Source organism: Micromys minutus (genome assembly GCF_963924665.1).
Source record: "Micromys minutus genome assembly, chromosome: 6".
Taxonomy (NCBI): domain Eukaryota; kingdom Metazoa; phylum Chordata; class Mammalia; order Rodentia; family Muridae; genus Micromys; species Micromys minutus.
In genome coordinates, this window is record NC_137975.1 from 41,134,432 (window position 1) to 41,157,826 (window position 23,395).

General features: G+C 37.2%; 1 protein-coding gene across 1 annotated transcript in view; it reads right to left on the bottom strand.

The window, feature by feature from the left end:
• GPR158 (G protein-coupled receptor 158) overlaps positions 1 to 23,395 on the bottom strand; it is a gene marked incomplete at both ends in the record, with an annotated part of 357,084 nt that overhangs the window by 34,107 nt on the left and 299,582 nt on the right. Inside the window, one exon of the mRNA XM_080917650.1 lies at positions 23,129 to 23,238. Coding sequence (XP_080773776.1) covers positions 23,129 to 23,238 — 110 coding nt within the window. The remainder of the gene's footprint in view (positions 1 to 23,128; positions 23,239 to 23,395) is intronic.

The window sequence follows — 23,395 nt, forward strand, 5'->3', positions numbered from 1 at the left end:
AACATTAACCTAAGACTCTGGGTGCTCTATAAGTCCTGCAGGGCACGTGTGTGTGTGTGTGTGTGTGTGTGTGTGTGTGTGTGTGTGTGTGTGTTGTGTTGTTCTGATAAGATTGATAACTGCTACTTTGAAGAAAATTGTTTATGGTTTATTTTGTGAAAAAACTATAGAAAACACCTATTTTTGTGTGTAATACAAAATGTTTATATAAATTCTAAAGCTCATTAAAGTACTGTCTCTTTCAAAATATTTCTTAATCTGATTTCTTCCCCCCAAGACCCATCTGTCCTCCCGTGTGTGTGTGTGTGTGTGTGTGTGTGTGTGTGTGTGTGTGTGCATGCAAGTGCCCGTGCACAGGTGTAGGTATGTGTATAGGCCAACAGTTTATGTTGGTTGTCTTTATTTATTGACTGTTGTTATTGTTGTTGTTGTTGTTGTTATTATTATTATTATTATTATTATTATTATTATTATTATTATTATTATTATTATTATGTAGAGACAGGGCTCTATATCTGACCTACGGCAAATCAATTGGCTAGACTGACTTTCCAGAAAGCATGTAGATTGTCTTTCCACCCTGCCCCCCAACACAATAGTTACAGATACATGCCTGAATTTCACATTGGTGCTGGAGATTCAAACTTAATGTCCTCATGTAATAGACTATGTATTAGGACTCTATCAATAGAGCAATCTTCCCCAACCCAATTAATCAGATGGATTTTGATTGCAGAATAAAATCAATGATGTGAGTTTAAACATCTTTTAATAAAAATTTTTCATTTCTAAGTTACCAGAAATGCTTGTTTTCTAGATAACCCTTGGATACTCATTGTACAACCTGATTGTTAGAAATCTCATAATCTTATTTCTAGAGAAGAAAACACAAACAGCAAAACAATGCCCACAATTCACCCAATTCTGCTTTTACAATTTTCAAATAAAAGAAACCATAACAATAAATTTTAAACAGCTTAGAGTACTGGCCTTGTTACAAGGTATAAGATATATTTCTACATGTGCCTTAGAACAGCTCTTAGAAACACACCACATACACACACACACACACACTCACACACACACACACACACACACACACACACACACACACACACACACACACATCATTTTGAGTATAAAGGGGAACCTGTCTCTACTTTCTTACTCTCTACATCCCTCCTGTAAGCTCACACAACTACTCTCAGGGCTTATATTAAGGTTATTGTCACAACCTTACAGTATCTTTTCTCTCCTCACTTTGTGGACTTTCCAGCTCTTGATAAGGATGAGGTATAGGCTCCCACCATGTCCCTGTACTACAAATTTCTTCGCTTTCTGTAAGTTAATTTTCAGTTTCCTCCCCACCCTTCCTTTCATATGGCCGGGTTTTTTAAGGATCTTGAAAATGTATCCCTTGGATTCTTGGAGTCTCATTCTATACAGCAACCCTAGGCAACTGCATCTCTCCTGCTTCATGTGTAACCACCAGCTCAACCCACATCTACATATCCAGCTCAGAACACTCTTAAGCCCAAGATCTGTGTGCTCAGTGGCCTATCAAAGACATATAAGTTCCCAGTTTAAATCCTCCCTCCCTCTTTTCTCCAATTCACTTCATTGTGTGTAACCCATCTCCATGGATACTGTAACTGCATTATATAATGCAGAAAACTTGGAATGAAATTGGTGATTTCCTTTCATCCACATTCCAACAATTAAATGAATCATCAATGACTTAATTTCTGTCTCCAGTGTCTTTCAGTTCTTCCTATTTTTTATCCATCTTCACTGCCACTATGTAGCTCTTGTCCTTTAATTTTCTCCCAAAGTAATGTCCTAACTTATCTTCTTACTGGTCTTGGCCATCTACAATCTACAGAATACACTGAAGTTGCACAATTGTTTATATTTGCCTTCTGGTCAGGTTCTCCTATTTACAGCCTTTCATGGCTCTATCCAAATCCTAGTTCCTTTCTCTTATGAGCCCTCTGAACAGTGTCTTCTCCTCACTGAATATCCATCTCTCCATTTTGTACTTCCTACGGCATGCAAGCCCCCTTTGGATGACAAACAGGGTTTATCTCAGCCATTATTTTCAACAGACTTCAGAAATATTCAGGTGATTTTCCAAATAGATTTCTTAGGCTTTCAAAAGAGATCTTTACATTTTATTATGATATGGCCAGAATTTAATACCTCCAGTAAAAGTGGGTTTCAATTATTTTTTTAATTTATTTATTTATTTTTAATTTTTTCTCTTCTATTGGAAAATGTCTGCATTTTCATTTTAGATATTATCCCTTTCACACAATCCAATTGCCCCTCTTTCTCTCACTGCCTGTATGAAGGTGATTCCTCTCCCAACCACCCTCTCCAACCTCAGCACCTTGGCGTTCCCCTATGCTGAGACAACAAGCCTTTGCTGGACCAAAGTCTTCTACTCCTGCTGATGTCAGAAAATGCTGTCCTCTGCTGCATATGTAGCTCAGGCCATGGGTCTCTCCATGTGAACTTACTGGTTGGTGTTTAGTTCCTGGGAGCTGTAGTGGGTTTGGTTAATTGATAATTTTGTTCTTCCCATGGGGTTGTAGAATGTTTCAGCTCCTTCAGCCCTTTTTCTAGCTCCTTCACTGGGGTCGTCGTGTTCAGTCTCTTGGTTAGCTACAAGCATCCACCTCTGTATCAGTATGGCTCTGAAAGGACCTCTGAGGAGGCATACATATCAAGTTCTTGCCAGTAAGCACCATTTGATATCAGCAATAGTGCTTGGGTTTATTAGGGACATATGGTGTGTATTCCCAGGTGAGGAAGTCTCTGGATGATCTTTTCTCCAATCCTTGCTTCTCTATTTGTCCTTTTATTTTCTCCCATGAATGTTTTGTTTTTCCTTCCAAGAAAGACTGAGGCATCTACTTTTTGGCCTTCCTTTGTTTTGAGCTTCATAAGTTCTATGAATGGTTCCTTGTGTATTTTACGTTTTTTGGGATAGTATCCACTTATAAGTGAGTACATGCTTTGAGTGTTCTTTTGTGACTGGGTTATTTCAATCAGGATGATAGCATCAAGTTTCATCCATTTGCCTAGGAATTTGATGAAGTCATTGTTTTTGATGGTTGAATAGTAATCCATTTTGTATATGTATCACAATTTCTGGATCTATTACTCTGCAGAATGACATATGGGTTCTTCCCAGCTTCTGGTTACTATAAATAAGGCTGCTATGAACATGGTGGAGCCTGTGTCCTGGTTAGATGTTGGAGCTTTTTTTGGTTATATGCCCAAGAGTGGTATAGCTAGGTCCTCAGGTAGTAAGTACTATGTCAAATTTTCTGATGACCCACCAGACTGATTTCCAGAGTGCTTCTACCAGCTTACAATCACACCAACAGTGGAGGAGTGTTCCTCTTTCTCCACATTCATACAAGCATCTGCTGTCACCTAAGTTTGCACTTTGCTATTCTAACTGGTGTGTGGTGGAATCTCGGGTTGTTTTGATTTGCATTTCCCTGATAACTAGGAATGTTGAGCATTTCTTTAGGTTCTTCTCAGTCATTCGATATTCCTCAGTTGAGAATTCTTTTTTAGCTCGGTACCCCATTTTAATAGGATTATTTGATTCTCTAGACTCTAACTTTTTGAGTTATTTGTATATATTCGATACTAGCCTTCTATCAGATGTAGGATTGGTAAAGATCTTTCTCCAATCTGTTGGTTTCCATTTTGTGATTTTACAACATTGCTATCATTTACAAAAAAGGGATGAAGCTTATTTCTGAAGCCACCCAGCTCCATCCATATAACCAGAGTAACCCAACACTATGAAGGTCTACTTTTAACTCTAATTTCTTTATGTTACTTGGGAATGTTATAGCATACAAAAAGGTTGTGAGTCTTGCTGTCATTCTTCTTCAGTGGCAAAAAGTTTCTGTCTTCATTTTATTTGCATCAATTTTTCAAAATCAAATGCTACCAGTTTGGTTACAGAATGGATCAGAATTATAAAGGATCAAAGGGACTGGCATGAACTGTATGAAAGTAAGTATTAGTCTTGCCAATCACACAACTTCCCAAGACTACTACGAGTACCTTTAGTAGTGCTACAATAAGAAAGAAAATCACAGCTGTATATTTTACAGGCCTTGTTCCTGTCATGATTGGTTTGAGCTTGAACATCATTTTCTTTTTCATTTCTTTTAATCTTACCTCAGCTAGGTAGGGCAAGGAGGAATAGCAACCAACGAGAAAGGAGTGAAGGGAGAAGAAACACAAAGCTTTTGTGTACCTTCCTAAATGGTTGGAGCTTAAGAAACTTGAAACACTATTGGTTTTGACTTTATTCATGTATAGAAGAGATGTGGAGGCCCAGTGAGGGGAGCTTCTTATCCAGGTTAATAACTAACAAGTAGCATAATCATGAAAAACAGTAACTTTCTGATTAGTATTCTTTAGTACTTCCCAAAAGGGAAATTGGTAGCCTGTTCAGAATTGTGTTGATTTTTATAGAACACCCCATGGCTTCACCTCCCTAAACGTGACTCATCTTCCCTATTTCTCTGTGTGCTTTTATATCTAATACAGATATCCATAGTTTGAAAAACATCCTATCTTCTGCTGATTGAAATCCTCATTACCTTTGTACATTTAGCCCAAGGATGAAATACTACATAGTGGATAGTAAGATGAAATTGGAATTATAACACAGTAAAGAGTATTTATTTCTTACAAATGTAGGTAGTCATGGAGGAAGGAGGGACAAAAATGATATTGGATATAAAAACAAACTGCCAATGGAAAAAAGTACTACTTTATATGTTGGTACACTAAATGTAAATAGACTAAACTCTTTATGTACATGTGTCAAGGATAGAATGAAGTTTTTATTATCCTGAATGTTGTCTATAAGAGACCCACTTTTGGGTCAAAAGAAACAAAGAGGTTGAAATTTAAAATGTAAAAATGATCATATATACAAAAAACAGACAATTGACAGTGAGGCTAGCTAGAATAGTATTAGATCAAAGACACTTAAAGGCAGTATTAGTCAAAAGAGACAAAGAATGCAATTATACTAAAGTAAAACTGTTAATCCCCCAGTATGAGTGAGGGTAGATATGTGTCATTCCTTGGTGGAAAGTGCTTGCTGCAGAAGCATGGAGATCTGAATTTGGATCCCTTGCAACTATATAAAAGCCAGTGTGATAACTGCAAGTGTAACACCACTGCTTTGAAAGCAGAGTCAGAAGATTCTCAGAGCTCTCTGGCCAGCCAGGTAGTCCAGCTGAAACAGCGATATTCGGTAAGAGACCTTATTTCCAAACGTAAGGTGAAGAAGCAACTGAAGACAGCCTGAAGTCAACCTCTGACTTCTGCATGCAACAGCATGGTAAGTACACCTGCACTTACAAGGCATGCACAATATACATACATACATACATACATACATACATACATACATACATACACACACATACACATCAATCAATAGGTAAATGCATATGCATCAAATAGCAGCAGAATGTCACATTAAATAAAGTAAATTCTAACAGAATTGAAGAGTAAACTAAATTAATAAAATATAAATTTCTATGCAGACATTTACAAGAGAAGGGACTATGAGCAACATTATAAACTAACTCAGTGTGTCGGACCCTTAGCTATATGCCCTAGGACACTTAGAATATTCAGCACAGCAAAATATTTTAAAGAGCACATGAATGATGATGCAGTACTATCAGGGTGCACTGTGTGAAGGTTGCCTTTTTATTATTCAGTTATTAATTTTTGTACCAGTAGAGAGCTGAGTACCAACCAGATTGTAGTCAACATACAGCTTCCTCACTCACTGATAGAGAACAGCTAGGCAGCATAGGGAAAGTAGGACTTCTTGGCTGAGACAGGGTCTCGGCCAGAACAGTCTGTGGCAGGAAGATTTGCCAGCATGATCTGGAGGAAGTCGGACATGCTGAGAGGTGGGGAGGGAGGAAGGGAGTCACATAGCAGATGTTGACTAGAATACATGAGTATATTATGTTAGATACGCTAGCTGAGAGGTACGTTGAGCAAAGGCGTGAGCTCTCATAAAAATTAATGTCTCTGTGTCATTATTGCGTGGCTGGCAGGTAAAAGAAAGTCCAGCAATATAAGATGGACCAAACAAATGCCAACAGAGTTAACACCACTGAAACTATAAAGTACCGTCTCAGGCACAGTGGATTGGATTAGAAATAAATAAAGAAAACAGATCTGTAAAATCTGTGGAAATTGGAAAAAAAAAAAAAAACCCTTAGCCAATGGGTTGAGGAAGAAATAACAAGAACACTTAGAGAATATTTTGTGATGAGTGAACAGAAACTCAGCACATCAAATCTTGGGAGTTACAGCAAAGTAAGGACTGCACAGAGATTTATAGCAGCAAATAATTATTGTATAATAAAAAAATCTAAACTTCAACTGTAAAGAAGCAAAGACCAAACCAAATCCAAAGCAGTTGAAGGAAAGCAATAACCAGAGAGGAAACAACAAAAGAGAACACATGCCAGCAGAGGCATTCAAGAAACAGAGATACTCAATAAACACTCAATAAACTGAAGTATCTATTTGTTAAATCAGCAATATTGACAAACCTTTAATTAGACCAAAACAAACAGAGAACAAGTCGAATTAGTCTCATATTGTGATTGAAAGTGGATACACCATAATTATTTAGCAATGATTAACCATCAAACATATTCTAAAAATATTATTTGGTTGTTTATAAATTTTAAAATTTTATCTTAATATGTTGTGGTATTATACAGCATGATTTATAGAAACTATAAAAAGAAATTTATTACACATGGTTGCTTAATAGAGACATTTGAATTCTATTATAGTCTCAAAAGCAAAGTACCCCATTGCAGGATTTTGTAGACAGTATCAACTAGGGAATATCTTTGAGTAGCCAAATCCAATAGAGTTTATCTGAGCAAGAATGATATCAAAATAATTACAAGCTGGACCTCAAATGCAAAACTGTTCTAGAGAACTCTTACCAGCAAAGTGATCAGCAGTATTCCCAGAAAGACAGAAAAGAGATGGAGGGAGAAAACCTGCTAAATCGGCTAAAGCCTAATCAAGCAGTGAGTCAATTATCTACACCTTAACAGTTGTTTACAGCCTGCTTAACTAATTACCTGTGTGGTCTTCTGCAGCTTGTTGAAGCTCATGACTGAGCACCAGCTACATTGGTTAGGTATTGGTCCCAGTAGAGATGTTCTGTCTCATAGCATCTCAGAATGATATTCAACAAGAGAAAGTATTTGAGTAGACAATATTTAAATGGATCTATTCTTGTAGCCCAAAACTTAGCTTAACAACCTGCCAAAAACCTTCACCTCTTCTCACATGGACTGATATCATAAGGCAAAGAATTTTCAGTCTTTTCAGTCTAGACTATGCAGACTAAATCATGAAAGAAAGTAACAGCATGAATTTACTTTTCTTTCTAAAGACAGTTTTGATTTAGTATAGTAGACCTAATGGTTTGCTTTTTCAGTGTCTATAACAAAATTTATAGAAAAGGCTATGAGCCTGTGAGCGAACCACAGAAAGACGACACAATTCTTTGTGAGAACAAGCCTGCTATTTAACAGGTGTGCTTGCATTAGCAAAGAGCATTTCCATAATAATATTTATTTATGTGTTATTAGTCTCATTGAAGTTTTAACAAGCAATATTTTTACAACACATAATAAACCTTTATATTTATCATAGCTTTAATCCTCAGTAAAATACACGGGGTGCATGAACTAGCAGAAAGAGCACATAACCATAGAATATGGGACAATCTTGCCATGAGTACAGAGCAACTGCTAGGGCTTTAGAAGCTTTCAGCTGATCAGGGATTATTGATCTGGACAGATATCTTTCATCAGTAGCTAATGAAGCTTTTAGAAATTGGTTATAACGTGCCATTGTGGCTTCTCTTTGGATATTGACTTGTTGACACTTTCTATTGTTGCTTGATTTCCAGTTCTGTGTAGCAAATTCACTGTAACACCTACTCATATATTGACATGCAAGTTGATTCCTCTATACAAGATATAATACATGATAAAAGCAAAAAGTATTGATGCAGAGACCAAAGAAATGGCCATCCAGAAACGGCCCCACCTGGAGATCCAGCTCATATACTGCCACCAGACTCAGACAATATTGCTGATGCCAAAAAGTGCATGTTGACAGGAGCCTGATATAGCTGTCATCTGAAAGTCTCTGCCTGATCAAGACAAATACAGAGACAGCTGCTCACAGCCAACCATCGAACTGAGAACAGGATCCCCAGTGGAGGAGTTAGAGAAAGGATTGAAAGAGCTGAAGGGGTTAGCAACTCATAAAAACAACAATACCAACCAACCAGAGCTCCCAGGGACTAAACCACTATCTAAAGAGTACAGATGGAGAGACCCATGGCTCCAGCTGCATATGTAGCAGAGGACGGCCTTCTTGGGCATCAATGGGAAGAGAAGCCCTTGGTCCTGCCCCAGAGTAGGGGACTGTCAGAGCAGGGAGCAACCACATGATATCTGGAGGAGGGGTAATGGGATAGAGGGTTTTGGAAGGGAAACAAGAAAAGGGGATAACATTTGATGAAATGTAATTTCATCAATGTGTATATATATAAATATAAAATAAAAAACAAAAGCTAGGAATGTGATCATAGAAGAAGGAGATGAATACAGTCTATAATCTATACTTTGACTAGTTATGTAGAAACATTGTCAGAGCTTGGGTGAATTTTATCTCCTCTGTATTCATAGTTTATAAGATTATTTAATGTCTTCTTTGCTTTTTTTCATTTGTAATTTTATGAATAATGCTATAAAATATTCTGTGTTTGTAGATGGCATGATCATTGGTAGCACACACTGCTCAATCTGACTTTTTCAATTGATATTTTTATTACTAAACTTTAAAAAAATTATTCACATCCCAATCTTTGGCCTTCCAAGACTCATACTCACAGAGCCTGTGCCACAATCCCTTACCCTCAGAATGGCTAAGATCAAAAACTCAGATGACAGCAGATGCTGGTGAGGATGTGGAGAGAGAGAGAAACACTTCTCCATTGTTGGTGGGGTTTTAAACTGGTACAACCACTCTGGAAAATCAGTCTGGCGATTCCTCATTAGACGTAGTCCTATCTGAAGACACAGTTATCCCACTTTTGGGCATATACCCCAGAAACGCTCCAACATACAACAAAGACACATGCACCACAATGTTCATAGAAGCCCTATTTATAATAGCCAGAAGCTGGAAAGAACCCAGATGTCCTTCAGTAGATGAATGGATACAAAAATTGTGGTATATTTACACAATGGAGTACTACTCAGCTATCAGGAAAAAAAGTGGCTTTATGAAATTCATAAGAAAATGGATGCATCTAGAGAATATCATCCTGAGTGAGGTAACCCAGTCTCAAAAGAAGAGACATAATATGTAGTCACTGATAATTGGATACTAACCCCAGAAAGCTCTGAACACCCCAAAAACAACTCACAGACTATATGAAGCTCAAAAAAAAAAATAAAAATAAAACCCTCAGTCCATCTCAGGGAAAATAATTTTTGGTATTCACAAATCATTATACTTAATCTATACCCAACAAGAAATCTGTTTTCATGTTACGTTCTGTCCTACATATACGTTATGCTTACTGTAACTAGTGAGATTTCTATGCATGCTATCAAACCTCTAAAAGAATTAAGGACTGACAAAATTATTCATATAATGTTTGCCAAAATGACTTTAAAAATCTATAAATGTATCCCTCTTTTTTTTAATAAAGTGGTAAGGAAAAAAAAGAAAAGAAATTTCATAATCAAAAAAAAAAAAAAAAAAAAAAAAGAAGTGGAAAATGTCTCTGTCTTTCTCTTGCTCCTGGCCATAAGAAGTAACTCTTCAGTCTTGCACTGTTAAGCATAGTATCAACTGCAACATTTTGTAGATGACTTTATCACTCTGTGAATTTTCATAGCATCCTTACTTTGCTCAATAGTTTTATCATGATGCTATGCTGGATTTTGTCAACTTTTTTTCCATTTGTTGAGATGAACATGCTTTGTCCTATATTATATTAATGCATTATCTCTAGTTTGAGTGTTTATATATTGACATACTGTTTAATTGCTGGATTAGATTCTGAATCATGGCCTATAAACATTTTGCTTTTTTTAGATTCTGAGTTTTTTTTGAAAATATTTTGTCAAAGTTTTTCTTTTTTTCTGTCTTCTTAACTGATTTTGGTTGTTGTTCTTTCTCACGATATTGTTAAGATATTATAATTAAAGTTACACTAGTAGTCTCAGCATAAGTTGCGAATATTTCCTAGTCTTCTATTTTTAGAGTCATCTGTGAAGAACTGGAGTCAAATTTGTCATATAATTTATTATCAGCTTTAGAGTCTTTGTATTTCTTTTCCCCAGGAAGCCCTTTTGACCATTAATAGAATCTATTGTTTATTACAGAACTGCGGAAGCTTTCCCTTTAGTCGCCATCAGTTTGTGGCGTTCCAAGAAGGATCCGGAATAGCGATACACAGGGTATTGAGTTTTCTGTGGTACAGGTTTATTGCTTTGGTTTGAAATATGCCAGTTGTGTGACAGGCAGCTGAAAGACAGGTAAGCCACTGAGGCAGCAGAATAATTACAGGTGTATCTACCCACATGGGTGCCAAGGCTCTAGTTCTGGATTTAGTTGACAGCACAGGTGACAAAGTTGTGCAGGGATGGAGGCAGACAGCTTGCAGGAGGACTGCTTCCCTTTCACTCTTAAGGAAGCCTGCCTTCTCCTATTTTTTCTGCATGGAATAAATTGATTTTGTTTCACACTCACATTATATTTACTTTATATAAAGGGGGGTAAGAAAGAGAGATCTCTACTCATAGACATATAATATATGGACATATAAATGTGAAAAAGAAACATTCTGGATAATAATATTTGAAAGCTATGGGATAAGAATACCAATTCTGAATTACCAGTGGGTTTTATTTGTTTTTTTTAAGCTATTAGAACACAAATATGCATACTGATATGCAGCAAGTTGAAAGCAGGTAATGAAAACTCATATTTTCAATAAGATCCATAATTATTCAACTGTATTCAATACAAGGCTCTTTGTTGAGACTTAGACATAAAATATTAATGCTATCATTAGATATCACAGTATATAAAAATATTTTAAAAATAGAACTCAAAACTATAAAGCTGTGAGTGCAAGTTTAATAAATTACACTTTATTTGCATGTCATTGAGCAGAGCAAGTGGAATATCTGAACCAGATAGCATCAGTAAAGCTTGAAGGCTCATTGGCTTTCAGGGTAACCCACAATTCTGGCTCAATCATGCCTAACAGCATATCTGAAAGGAAAAGATAATCAAGACTAATTCACTTTCTTTTCAATTTTTATTCAAAAGGTACTCACAGATGTTCAGGATTCTGAGTATATACTTTAGTTAATAAAAGGCAACTTTTGTCAATATGCATGCATTGCCCAACTCTTGTACATCATAAGAAAAGAGACAAGTGAACATATTAATTTGTAAACAGGGCATTTCAAGAGGACACTCCTCAAGTTTCTACAAATGACTTGTATGCATCAACACAGCAAACAGCCTTGGCAATTGTGCCGAGTTGGGATGGGACTCCTCAGCAACTGAGGGCCTTTCTCTTGCTCTCAGTGTCCTTGCTGGGGGGCAGATGGTTCAGAGTTTCTTACTCCTTAGAGGCCATGCATGCCATGAAGGCCATGAGGTCCACCACCCTGTTGCTATAGCCTTATTCATTGTCATACCAGAAAATGAGCTTTACAAATTTGTCATTGAGAGCAATGCCAGCTCCAGTATCAAAGGTGAAAGAGTAGGAGTTGCTATTTAAGTTGCAGAAGATAACTTGATACTCAGTGTAGCCAAGGATGCCCTTGAGTGGGCCCTCAGCTGCCTGCTTCACCAACTTATTGATGTCATCATACTTGGCAAGATTCTCCAGGAGGCATGGCAGATCCACAACAGATACATTGGGGGTAGGAACATGGAAGGCCATTCCAGTAAGCTTCCCATTCAGCTTCTGGATGACCTTGCCCACAGCCTTGGGAAGCACCAGTGCACGCAGGGATTATGTTCTGAGTTGCTCCAAAGCCATCATGACACAGCTTTCCAGAGGGGCCATCAACAGTCTTCTGAGTGGCAGTGATGGCATGAACTGTGGTCATGAGCTCTTCCATAATGCCAAAGTTGTCATGAATGACCTTAGCCGGGGGGCAAAGCAGTTGGTGGTGCAGGATGCATTGTTGACAATCTTGAGAGAGTTGTCATATTTCTCGCGGTTTACACCCATCACAAACATGGGGGTATTGACTGAAGGGGGAAGAGATGATGACGCTTTGGGCCCAACACATTAAGTGAGCCCTGGCCTTCTCCATAGTGAGGAAGATGTGGGTAGACTCCACAACCTACTCAGCACCAGCATTACCCCATTTGATGTTAGCAGGATCTCACTTCTGGAAGATGGTGATGGACTTCCCATTGATGACAAGTTTCTAATTCTCAGCCTTGACTGTGTCATTGAATTTGCCATGGGTAGAGTCATACTGAAACATGTAGACCATAAAGTTGAGGTCAGTGAAAGGGTCATTGATGGCAACAATCTCCACTTAGCCAGATCCTGAGCAGAAGGCAACCCTAATAACCAGGTGCCCAATATACTCAAATCCATTTACACTGACTTCACCATCTTGTCTAAGGCTGGCACTGCAAGAGAAGATGTGGCTGTCTCTGGAACAGGGAGGGACAGAGAGCCTTGTACTGCATTTTTAATAGGATTATTTGACTCTGTAGAGTCTAACTTCTTGAGTTCTTACTATTGGATACTAGCCCTCTCTCTAATGAAGGACTGGTAAAGATCTTTTTCCAATCTGTTGGTTGCTGGTTTGTCCTTTTAATAGTGTCCTTTGTCTTACAAAAGCCTTGCCATTTCATGAGGTCCCATTTGTTGATTCTTGAACTTAGAGCATAAGCCATTGCTGTTCTGTTCAGGAAAATTTCTCCTGTACCTATGGGTTCTAAGCTCTTCCCCACTTTCTGTTCTTTTAGTTTCAGTGTACCTGGATTTATGTGGAGGTCTTTGATCAACATGGACTTTAGCCTTGTAAAAGAAGATAAGGATCAATTTGCATTCTTCTACATACTAACTGCCAATAAAACCAACACCATTGTTGAAGAGGCTGTTCATTTTCCATTGTTTGTTTTTAGCTTCTTTATCAAAGATCAAGTGACCATAGGTGTATGGGTTCATTTCTGCCTCTTCAATTCTATTTCATTGAACTACCTGTCTGTCTCTACCAATATCATTCAGTTTGATCACAATTGATCTGTAATACAGCTTGAGGTCAGGAATGGTGATTCCCCCAGAAGTCCTTTTATTGTTGAGAATAGTTTTTGATATCCTGGGGTTTTTATTATTCCAAATGAATTTGCAAATTGCTTTTTTTTTTTATTCTATGAAGAATTGAGTTGGTATTTGGAAGAGGTTGCATTGACCCTGTAGATTGCTTTAGGCAAGATGGCATTTTATTATGTTGTTCCTTCCAATCAATGAGCATGGGAGATCTTTCTACTTTCTGGGGTTTTCTTCAATTTCCTTCTTCAGAGACTTGAAGTTCTCTTCTTACAGAACCTTCACTTCCTTGGTTAGGGTCACACCAAGGTATTTTATAATCATTATGACTATTATGAAGGGTATTGATTCTCTTATTTTATTCTCAGCCTGTTTATCCTTTGAGTATAGATAGGCTACTGATTTGTTTGAATTAATTTTATATCCAGCTACTTTACTGAAGTTGTTCATCAGCTGTAACAGTTTTCTGGTGGAATTTTTGGGGTGACTTAGATATACTATTGTATCCTCTGCAAATAGTGATTTTTTACTTCTTCCTTTCCAATTTGTATTCCTTTGACCTCTTTTTGTTGACTAATTGCTCTGGCTAGTACTTCCAGTACTATATTGAATAGGTAGAGAAGGAGTAGGCAGCCTCCTCTAGTCCTTGATTTTAGTGAGATTTCTTTAAGTTTCTCAGCATTTAGTTTGAGGTTGGCTACTGGTTTGATCTATTTTGCTTTTACTATGTTTAAGTATAGCCCTTGAATTCCTGATATTTACAAGACTTTTAACAGGAAGTGTTGAATTTTGTCAAATGCTTTCTTAGCATCTAATGAGGTGATCAGGTGGTTTTGTTTTTTGAGTTTGTTTACATAGTGGATTATATTGATGGATTTCCTTATATTGAACCATCCTTGCATTCCTGGAATGAAGCATACTTGATCACAGCGAATGATCATTTTGTTCTTGGATTTGCTTTGCAAGAATTTTATTGAGCATTTCTGCATCAATGTTCATAAGGGAAATTGTTCTAATTTTCTCTTTCTTTGTAGGGTCTCTGTGTGGTTTAGAAATGAGCATACTGGTGTCTGTAAAGAATTAATTGAGTAGTGTTGCCTCCGTTTGTATTTTGTGGAATAGTTTGAAGAATATTGGTATTAGGTCTTCTGTGAGGATCTGATAGAATTCTGAACTAAACCCATCTGGTCCTGGGCTTTTTGTGTGTGTGTGTGTGGGGGTGGTTGGAAGGCTTTTGATGACTGCTTCTGTTTCTTTAGGTGTTATGGGGCTGCTTAGATAGTTTATCTAATCCTGATTTAACTTTGGTACCTGGTATCTGATAGAAAATTTTCCATTTTCTCTAGATTTTTCAGTTTTATTGAATATAAGTTTTTGTAGCAAGATGTAACAATTTCTTGAATTTTCTCAATTTCTTTTGTTATGTCTCCCTTTTCATTTTTTTATTTTGTTAATTTGGATACAGTTCTTGTGCCTTCTGGTTAGTCTGGGTAAGGTTAGTCTGGGTAAGGTATATCCATCTTATTGATTTTCCCAAAGAACTAACTCCTGTTTTTGTTTCTTCTTTGTGTAGTTCTTGTTTCTACTTGGTTCTTTTCAGCCTTGAGTTTGATTATTACCTGCTATCTACTCCTATTGGGTATGTTTGCTTCTTTTTGTTCTAGAGCTTTCAACTGTGCTGTCAAGCTGCTAGAGTATGCTCTATCCAATTTCCTTTTGGAGGTGCTCAGAGCTATGCATTTTCCTCTTAGCACTGCTTTCATTGTATCCTATAAGATTGTGTAAAGATTGTGCATATTGTGCCTTCATTTTTGTTAAATTCTAAAATGTCCTTAATTACTTTCTGTTTTCTTCCTTGAAAAGCTATCGTTGAGTAGAGCATTGTTCAGCTTCCATGTGTATGTGGGCTTTCTGTTGCTTTTGTTGCTAATGAAGATCAGCCTTAGTCCATGGTGATCTGATAGGATGCATGGAAGTATTTTGATCTTCTTGTATCTGTTGAGGCCTGTTTTGTGACTGACTATATGGTCAATTTTGCAAAAGATGCTGAGAAGAAGGTATGTTTTTGTTTGTTTGTTTGTTTTAGGATGAAATGTTCTGTAGATGTCTATTAATTCCAATTGGTTCATAACCTCTGCTAATTTTGCTCTCTCTCTGTTTAGTTTCTGCTCCCATGACCTGTCCATTGATGACAGTGGGGTGTTGAAGACACCCAACATTATTGTGTGTGGTGCAGTATATGCTTTAAGGTTTAGTAGAGTTTCTTTATTGAATGTGGGTGACCTTGTGTATGGAGCATAGATGTTCAGGATTGACAGTTCATCTTCATAGATTTTTTTCTTTGATGAGTAAAAAGTGTCCTTCCTTATCTTTTTTGATGACTTTTGGTTGAAAATCTATTTTATTCTATATTAGGATGGTTACTCCAGCTTGTTTCTTAGGACAATTTGCTTGGAAAGATTTTTCTCAACCTTTTACTCTGAAGTAGTGCCTGTCTTTTTTTGCTGTGATGAGTTTCCTGTATGCAGCAAAATGTTTGGTCCTATTTATGTATTCAATCTGATGGTCTATGTTTTTTTATTGGGGAATTGAGTCCAGTGATGATAAGAGATATTAAGGAATAGTGATTGTTGTTTCCTGTTGTTTTTGTTTTTAGAGGTAGACTTATGTTTGTGTGCCTTTCTTTCTTTGGTTTTATTGCAAAAAGATTATTTTCTTGCTTTTTCTAGGGTGAACTTTTCCTCCTTGTATTGGAGTTTTCCATGTATTATTCTTTGTAGGACTGGATTTGTGGAACGATATTGTGTAAATTTGGTCTTGTCCTGGAATATCGTGGTTTTTCGATCAATAGTAACTGAGAGTTTTGTTGTATATAGTAACCTGGGCTTGCATTTGTGTTCTCTCAGGGTCTGTATCACATCTGTCTAGGATCTTCTAGCTGTCAGTTTCTGTTGAGAAGTCTGGAGTAATTTTGATTGGTCTGCCTTTGTTACTTGTCCTTTTCCCTTACTGCTTTTAGTATTCTTTCTTTGTTTTGAACATTTGGTTTTTTGAATATTATGTGTCGGGGGGAATTTTTTTCTGGTCTAATCTATTTGGAGTTCTGTGGGCTTCTTGTATGTTTATGGTTATCACTTTCTTTAGGTTAGGGAAGTTTACTTCTATAATTTTGTTGAAGATATTTACTGGGCTTTTTAGTTGAAAGTCTTTACTTTCTTCTATACCTATTATCCTTAGAATTGATTTTCTCATTGAGTGCTGGAATTCTTAGATGTTTTAAGTCAGGAGTTTTTTAATTTTTACATTTTCTCTGACTGTTGTGTCAATGCTTTCTCTGTTATTTTCTGCCCTGATATCTCCTGTATTCTGTTGGTGATGCTTGTGTCTATGATTCCTGACCTCTTTCCTAGGCTTTCTATCTCCAGGGTTGTCTCTCTTTGTATTTTCATTATTGTCTCCATTTTTTTCTAGATCCTGGATGGGTTTGTTCAATACCTTCATCTGTTTGCTTGTGTTTTCCTGTGTTTCTTTAAGGACTTGTACTATTTTATCTGTGTTCCCTGTATTTCTTTAAGGTTGTTATTCATGTGCTTCTCCGGGCCCTCTGTCATTAAAATGAGGCATGATTTTAAGTCCAAATCTTGTTTTCCTGCTGTGTTCTGTTATACATTACTTCCTGTGTTGGGAGTGCTGGGTTCTGATGTTGCCAGGTTGTCTTGATTTCTGTTGCTTAGATTTTTGTGCTTGCCTCTTGCCATCTTCTTCTTCTTCTTTTTCTTCTTCTTCTTCTTCTTCTTCTTCTTCTTCTTCTTCTTCTTCTTCTTCTTCTTCTTCTTCTTCTTCTTCTTCTTCTTCTTCTTCTTTTTCTTCTTCTTCTTCTTCTTTTTTATGTTAGTTTTTCTTGTCTTTGATTGTAGCTTTTCTCTCCTGTTTGTCTGTAGGCCCACGAAATCCTGAGCAATGGGCAGGCTGTTAGTTCAGATAGTGATCTGCCAGCTCTAGATCTGCGTACAGATAGAGGCGTGAAGTGTACAGACCCAAAAGTTACCAAGGTACCTGTGCCCTGAGAGTTCCCAGATATCTCTCCCCCAGCTAGTCAGTGAAGAGAAAGTGTGGGCTCAATTGTGGGCTCAGGGGAGAGAGTGCTCCTGTGTCTCCTCTGTGTACCCAGCTCTCTATGGGAAGGTTACAAGTCCTGATGGCTGTATTTAGGCTCTGCCTGTGGCTCTGGGCACACGTGGAGGCTGGCCAGAAACATGTATTATAGGGCTTAAAATTATTTTAGCATTGTTTTAAAATTTCTAACTCCTGTCACCTAAAACATCCCATTGCTGCTTCCTGAAAACATGTTTAGCATTTCTGAGCCCAGAGATAGTTTCTTTCCTATTTTCTATTTGTTTGTTTGTCATTTGTGAGACAGAGTTTTAAACTGTTATCCACAATAGACTGAAACTAATGATTCCCCTGCTTCATCCTTCTGAGTGCTCCCAGATTATCCAAATTGCATAAACAACCAGCTTTGTAGATGTGCTGCTGTAGTTTTAGGTCCACCCTACTTCATTCATGGACCAAGACAAATATGCCTATGGCCAATTGAAAAAAACATTTTTTTTTAATAATCCCTTTTGATTATTCTTTGATTTTTAGCTACTTCTGTTCTTCTGAGCTAGGTAAAACTGGCCCCTTCCTTTTCTTCCTCTCTTACTCTCTTTGTTTTTTTTTTTTAAGAATAATTTTATGTTCAAATAAATTGCATTGCATGGATGGCCTGCCAAGAATGGTCAGTAGAGAACTTAAGCAAATGATAAAAATAGTTAAAATTTTGTCTGGAGCTGGGAGCACACTTGAAGTGATACAGTCTATGACTAGAATGCATGAGGTCACGTGTTCAATTCCCAGCTCTACAAACAAACAGATGAATAAGTGCCTGGTAGGTGGATAGATGACTATCCACTCTGTATTACTGCAGACGCAGATAATTCCAAACAGCATAGGTGACACAACCGTCCTCCTATCGGAGACCATTCTGCCTCTGCCCTACTCTTACTCAATCCTCTGCTACAGTGTTCATGGCCTTAGGATCTTACAATTCTATTTGGAATTGTTATGGTGTCTTTGTCTGCATGGTGCTTATCCATGGGAAGAGGCCATCAAGGAAAAAAAGATTTGGAAAGAAAATACATGAACCTTCAAAGTTTCCAGGACATGGTGTACTGATGTGGTAAAGGGAGAGCCAGGAAGAGCATGCCAATAAGTGTACACTTCTTAATATATATAAAGTAAATGAGCCTTATGATTTCTTAGTGTTAGAAGCTCAATTGAGATTTAAATGAGCTCTTCTGAAACCCAGTTCCATGCCATTACTAACTTCACCCTATGTATGCAAAAGGCATCTTTAGAGTCAACCCAGACTAAAGGTGGTATTTCTAGAGCAGAGCCAGTGAGGTCTTATTTCTTTGCCATACGTTTTCTTTGCCATATGATTTGCTGCTATAGGGATTCTGTAGACATGACAACCAACCAGCAAGAGAGCCAGCAATAGGAAAGAAGTGCTTAAGGAAAATGATGAAATACACAGCTTTTGGTCTCCCTGGCTTAGTCTATATGCCAAGTCTACAATGTCATTTCCTGTCATCACACTCACAATTGCCCCAGAACACTCTGCTTAGAGAAATATATTTTTTCTTTCCCTGTATTAAATAAATGAATCTAGATATGAAAATGAAGTTCCCATGAGAAAGGGGCTATGATGTTTAGAATATGCTGTCCCTCAGCCCAAAATGTTTTGACTCTTAAGATCCTGAACAGGATGCTCCTGAGGCCTGTTTTGTTTTGGGTTTTTTTTTTGTTTGTTTGTTTGTTTGTTTTTTGTCTCTCCCTCTATTTCTGTGTCCCTGACAATATTGCTCCAATGATTTTACCTTCAGAATATTTTTCATACACTCAGTGTTTGTGGCTTACAACTAAAACTCCCCTACCTCCCACCAGACATTTTTCAAATTGTATGTCATTCTTACAATCTCAAATGTTAAGTACCAATTTATAGATGATGAAACTAATTCTTAAATGTTAAAATAGGGTGTATCCATTGTGTAATTAGGTAACAGAAGAAGTAAAATTCAAATTTAGAATTATCAGGATTCATGTCCCTTCTTTTTTTTTGTATTGTTATAAAACAAGTTCTTTCTTGACTCAAATCAAGTCAGAAAAAAAAAGCATCTATTGAAGCTCCAATCACTAAAAATACCCCCCAAAATACAATATATCAAACACAGTATTCCCACCATCCAACACAGTATATCAAATATAGTGTGCCATCTATCCAGTAAATTTAGTACATCGAACACAGTATTCCTACCATCCAGCACATACAGAGTATCAAATGTAATGCACTTTCCATCCAACAAATACAGGACATAGAAGATGAGTTAGTTTTTGTGCTGGTTAGTTTTTGTCAAGTTGATACAAACTAGAGACATCTGTGAAGAGGAAGCCTCAGCTGAGGAATGGGATTCATCAGACCGGCATATGGGCATGTTTGCAGGGACATTTTCTTCACTGATGAGTGATGTAGACAAAGCCTGCTCACTGTGCATAGCACCAACCTGGACCGGCAGACTGGGATTGTATAAAATAAATAGCTGTATGTATTCTATGGAAGCAAATAAGTAAATAGCATTTCTCTATTGTTCTTGCCTCATCATCTTCTCTGATGAAAGTGATGTGGACAAGGTGTAAGTAAAAACAACCACCGCCACCCCTGGGTTGGTTTTAGTCATGGTGTTTTGCACAGAGCTGGGCTGGCTAGTCCTACTCTTGGAATGTTCACAGTTTTCTAGGAATACTAACTACTCGGTTTATGGATGAACAACTTAAATTTAAGCAATAAAGAAAAAACAGAATACAAGTGCAAAGCCATAAGATTCATACAGGATTAGAGTAATTGTAAATTTAAAAAAACTAGTGATTTTAAGCCTCTAGCAATCATTCTTCACTGGCATCATTTCTAGAGACTCAGGGGAATTAGCTTCCATTCCAGTTATTAAAATAAGCAGAAGACATAAATAAACAAGTTTTCCATATTGTAATTATTTCATATGCCCTCATGATTGCTGTTGTCTCAGAACCAGTTAATCTTTAAATCAGTTTCTATTTGTTGTTTTGAAGCATTTAAAAGGGAACTTCATATTGTTACTAAAAGAAAGGAAACAGCCAATGCAGTCCATAAATAGAGAACAGCCATGGAAATAAATACAACAGAACGGAATGACAACTCCTAAGGACAAGGCACTGAAATGAACAGTTCCACACCTGCATCCTGGTCCGACTCTTCCAAATGAGGATTTGTAGTGGTGTGAGAGGTGTTGAGAAAAACCTAGCTGCTCCAAACTAATCTTTCTTCTAGAAATAATCAGGAGGACTTGAAAGGGAATCTGAACAGCAGTAGTCTCAGTTTATCAGCTGGTGCTGCTGAACACTGTCCTCTAATTGCATCAATATCTTCCTGCAGGCCACAGTGTTATGTGCTCCAAGTACTTGGGTCACCCTGAGGTGACCTGGGGAATATGAATGGATTGTGGAAAACAGGTTAGAGATCTGCAACTCAACTTTTTATTTAATCACTTATTCATTAATTCACTTATTCATCCATTTGCTAATGAGTTAAGTACTTCTAACATGTAGATCACAGGGCTGCCTGAGTAGAGTTTCACTCACTTGAAGGAAGTTAATTGAAATGAAGATTATCATTAAGTTAAAAGTAGTGAGAACATAACAGTATGTGATAGTCTAGTAGCAATTGAGGTCTTAATCAAGTCACAAACAGGCAATACTTTCATGATCCTGGAAAACTTACTACCCATCGTAGGTTGCCATTGATTTCTTCTTTCTTTGGTAAGCATCAGTTGACAATTAGCAATTATTAAGAATGGAAACCTTCAAGGCATTATAGCACACAATGTACTGACATGGTAAAGGCACACAGATTTCTATGACTTCTTAGTGCTTAAAGCTGAATTCACATTTATATTTGTTCTTATGAAACTGATGCCATATTGTCTCTAACTTTACTGTACACATATAAAGGAAATCCTAAAAATTATGGATTAACCAGAAATTAACAATCAGCAATTAACCATAAAGGAAGGAAGGGAGAGAAAGAGATGGAGGAAAACAGGAAGAGGAGAAGTTAGGGGAGTGAGTTGCTCATGTGTAGAAGACAGAGTAAATATAGTTTCAAAAAGATGGTAATGCACAGATTAAACAAACAATACATACTATTGGAAGTAGGCCTGGCATGAGCCATACCTTGACTGAGAAATACTCATGGCCAGGTATGTACATGGTGAATGCTCTATGATCATCAGAATTGCCCTGCACATTAATACCAGGGCTTCAGTGTCACCCTGAAGTATTTTCCCTCCTTCCTCTTTGGCACAATTTCACTGAGGTTTTCTTTAAACTTGCATATAAGAGGGAAGTCAAAGCCTGAGATTTCTAGCCCCCACCCCAGTACTGTGGATAGTTTATTTTATTGTCCTATTTTCATATTTGGGTTGCTTTGAACTAAATGCAAGAGAATTTACAGTATCTTCCAGTTTTCAAGGTTGCTAATTCCCAAAAGAATGGCAAAACAAAACCAAAAACCTTTTAAATACGTTATATTTTTATTCTTAAACAAAAATTTATCATCTTCCTTCTTAACTTTTTGTCCCTCAAACCCCTCTAAATATGCATATATGTTTGAAAATATGAACATAAATATATTGCTAAATATACTACTACAACTTGCTTAGTCTGGACCTGTTACTTGTATATGTGTAATTTCAACTTGAACAAAGATGACTCCAGTAGACATAGTGACCTGGAAAGGGGAATCTCCCAGGGCCCTAATCCTAGACTAATGGCTTCAGGCAAATAAATGGTTACAGCAGGCAATTATCTTCTTTAGGGCAGAGCCTTCCGATTTATCATCCAAAACCATGAAAAAATAAATTTATCTTGTAACATCAATAGGGTGTCTTTCAATGTTTATTTAGCTAGTTAATACTATTAATATACCAACAGTATTTTTCTTTCAGAATAACTTCATTCTATAATAGAAACACAGTTTCTTAAAGGACCTTACTCAAAGAGTTCAGTCCTATTAAAGGTTCCACAAAGAATGTTACTATATAGTGTCTTAGATATGTTCCTATTCTGTGATAAACCTACCAATATTAACACTGTGAAGGAATGGTTTTATTTCATCTTACTCTTTCATAAAACAGGCAGTCACTGAGAGAAGGCAGAGAACTCAAGCAGACTGGGAATCTGGAGCAAAGAATTCAAACAGAGGCCATGGAGAAGTAATGCTTAAGGGCATGTCCCTCATGACTGGCCCCATACCACATGCTTAAATGTGGTACCATCCACAGTGGCCTGGGCCATGGCACATCAATAATTACTCAAGAAACTTGCTTATGGATTAGTCCAATAGAAAAAATATTTCACTGGAGGTTTTTATTCCCAGATTGCTTTAGTTTTTTCAAGTGCAGAAATAACCTAACCAGGATGTGTGAGATATAGATATTTATATCATCTTGCTATTTACATTCTTGAATAATGGCCAGCTCTATTTACAATTAGTTGCTAAACAAGACAAGTTGGTTCCTCTGTAAGAATAAGTACTGAAGAAACATAACATACCTGTGAAGCTTGAGGGTCACAGTTCCATAAACAGTCGCAAAACCAAGAAGACGAACCCACCTTAGGAGAATACAACGAAATGTACTTGGCTCAAAGTACAGAATAACGACCTGTGGATGAGACATAGAGGGTTTTTCAGGATCAAATGCTGACCAAAAAGTCAGTTCATCACAACTGGGTGCCTAATATGAGTTGATTTTGACATAAGCAGACATTCACTGAATAGTTTCTTAAATGCTCTTGCTAACTCATTATTGAGGCTGAAGA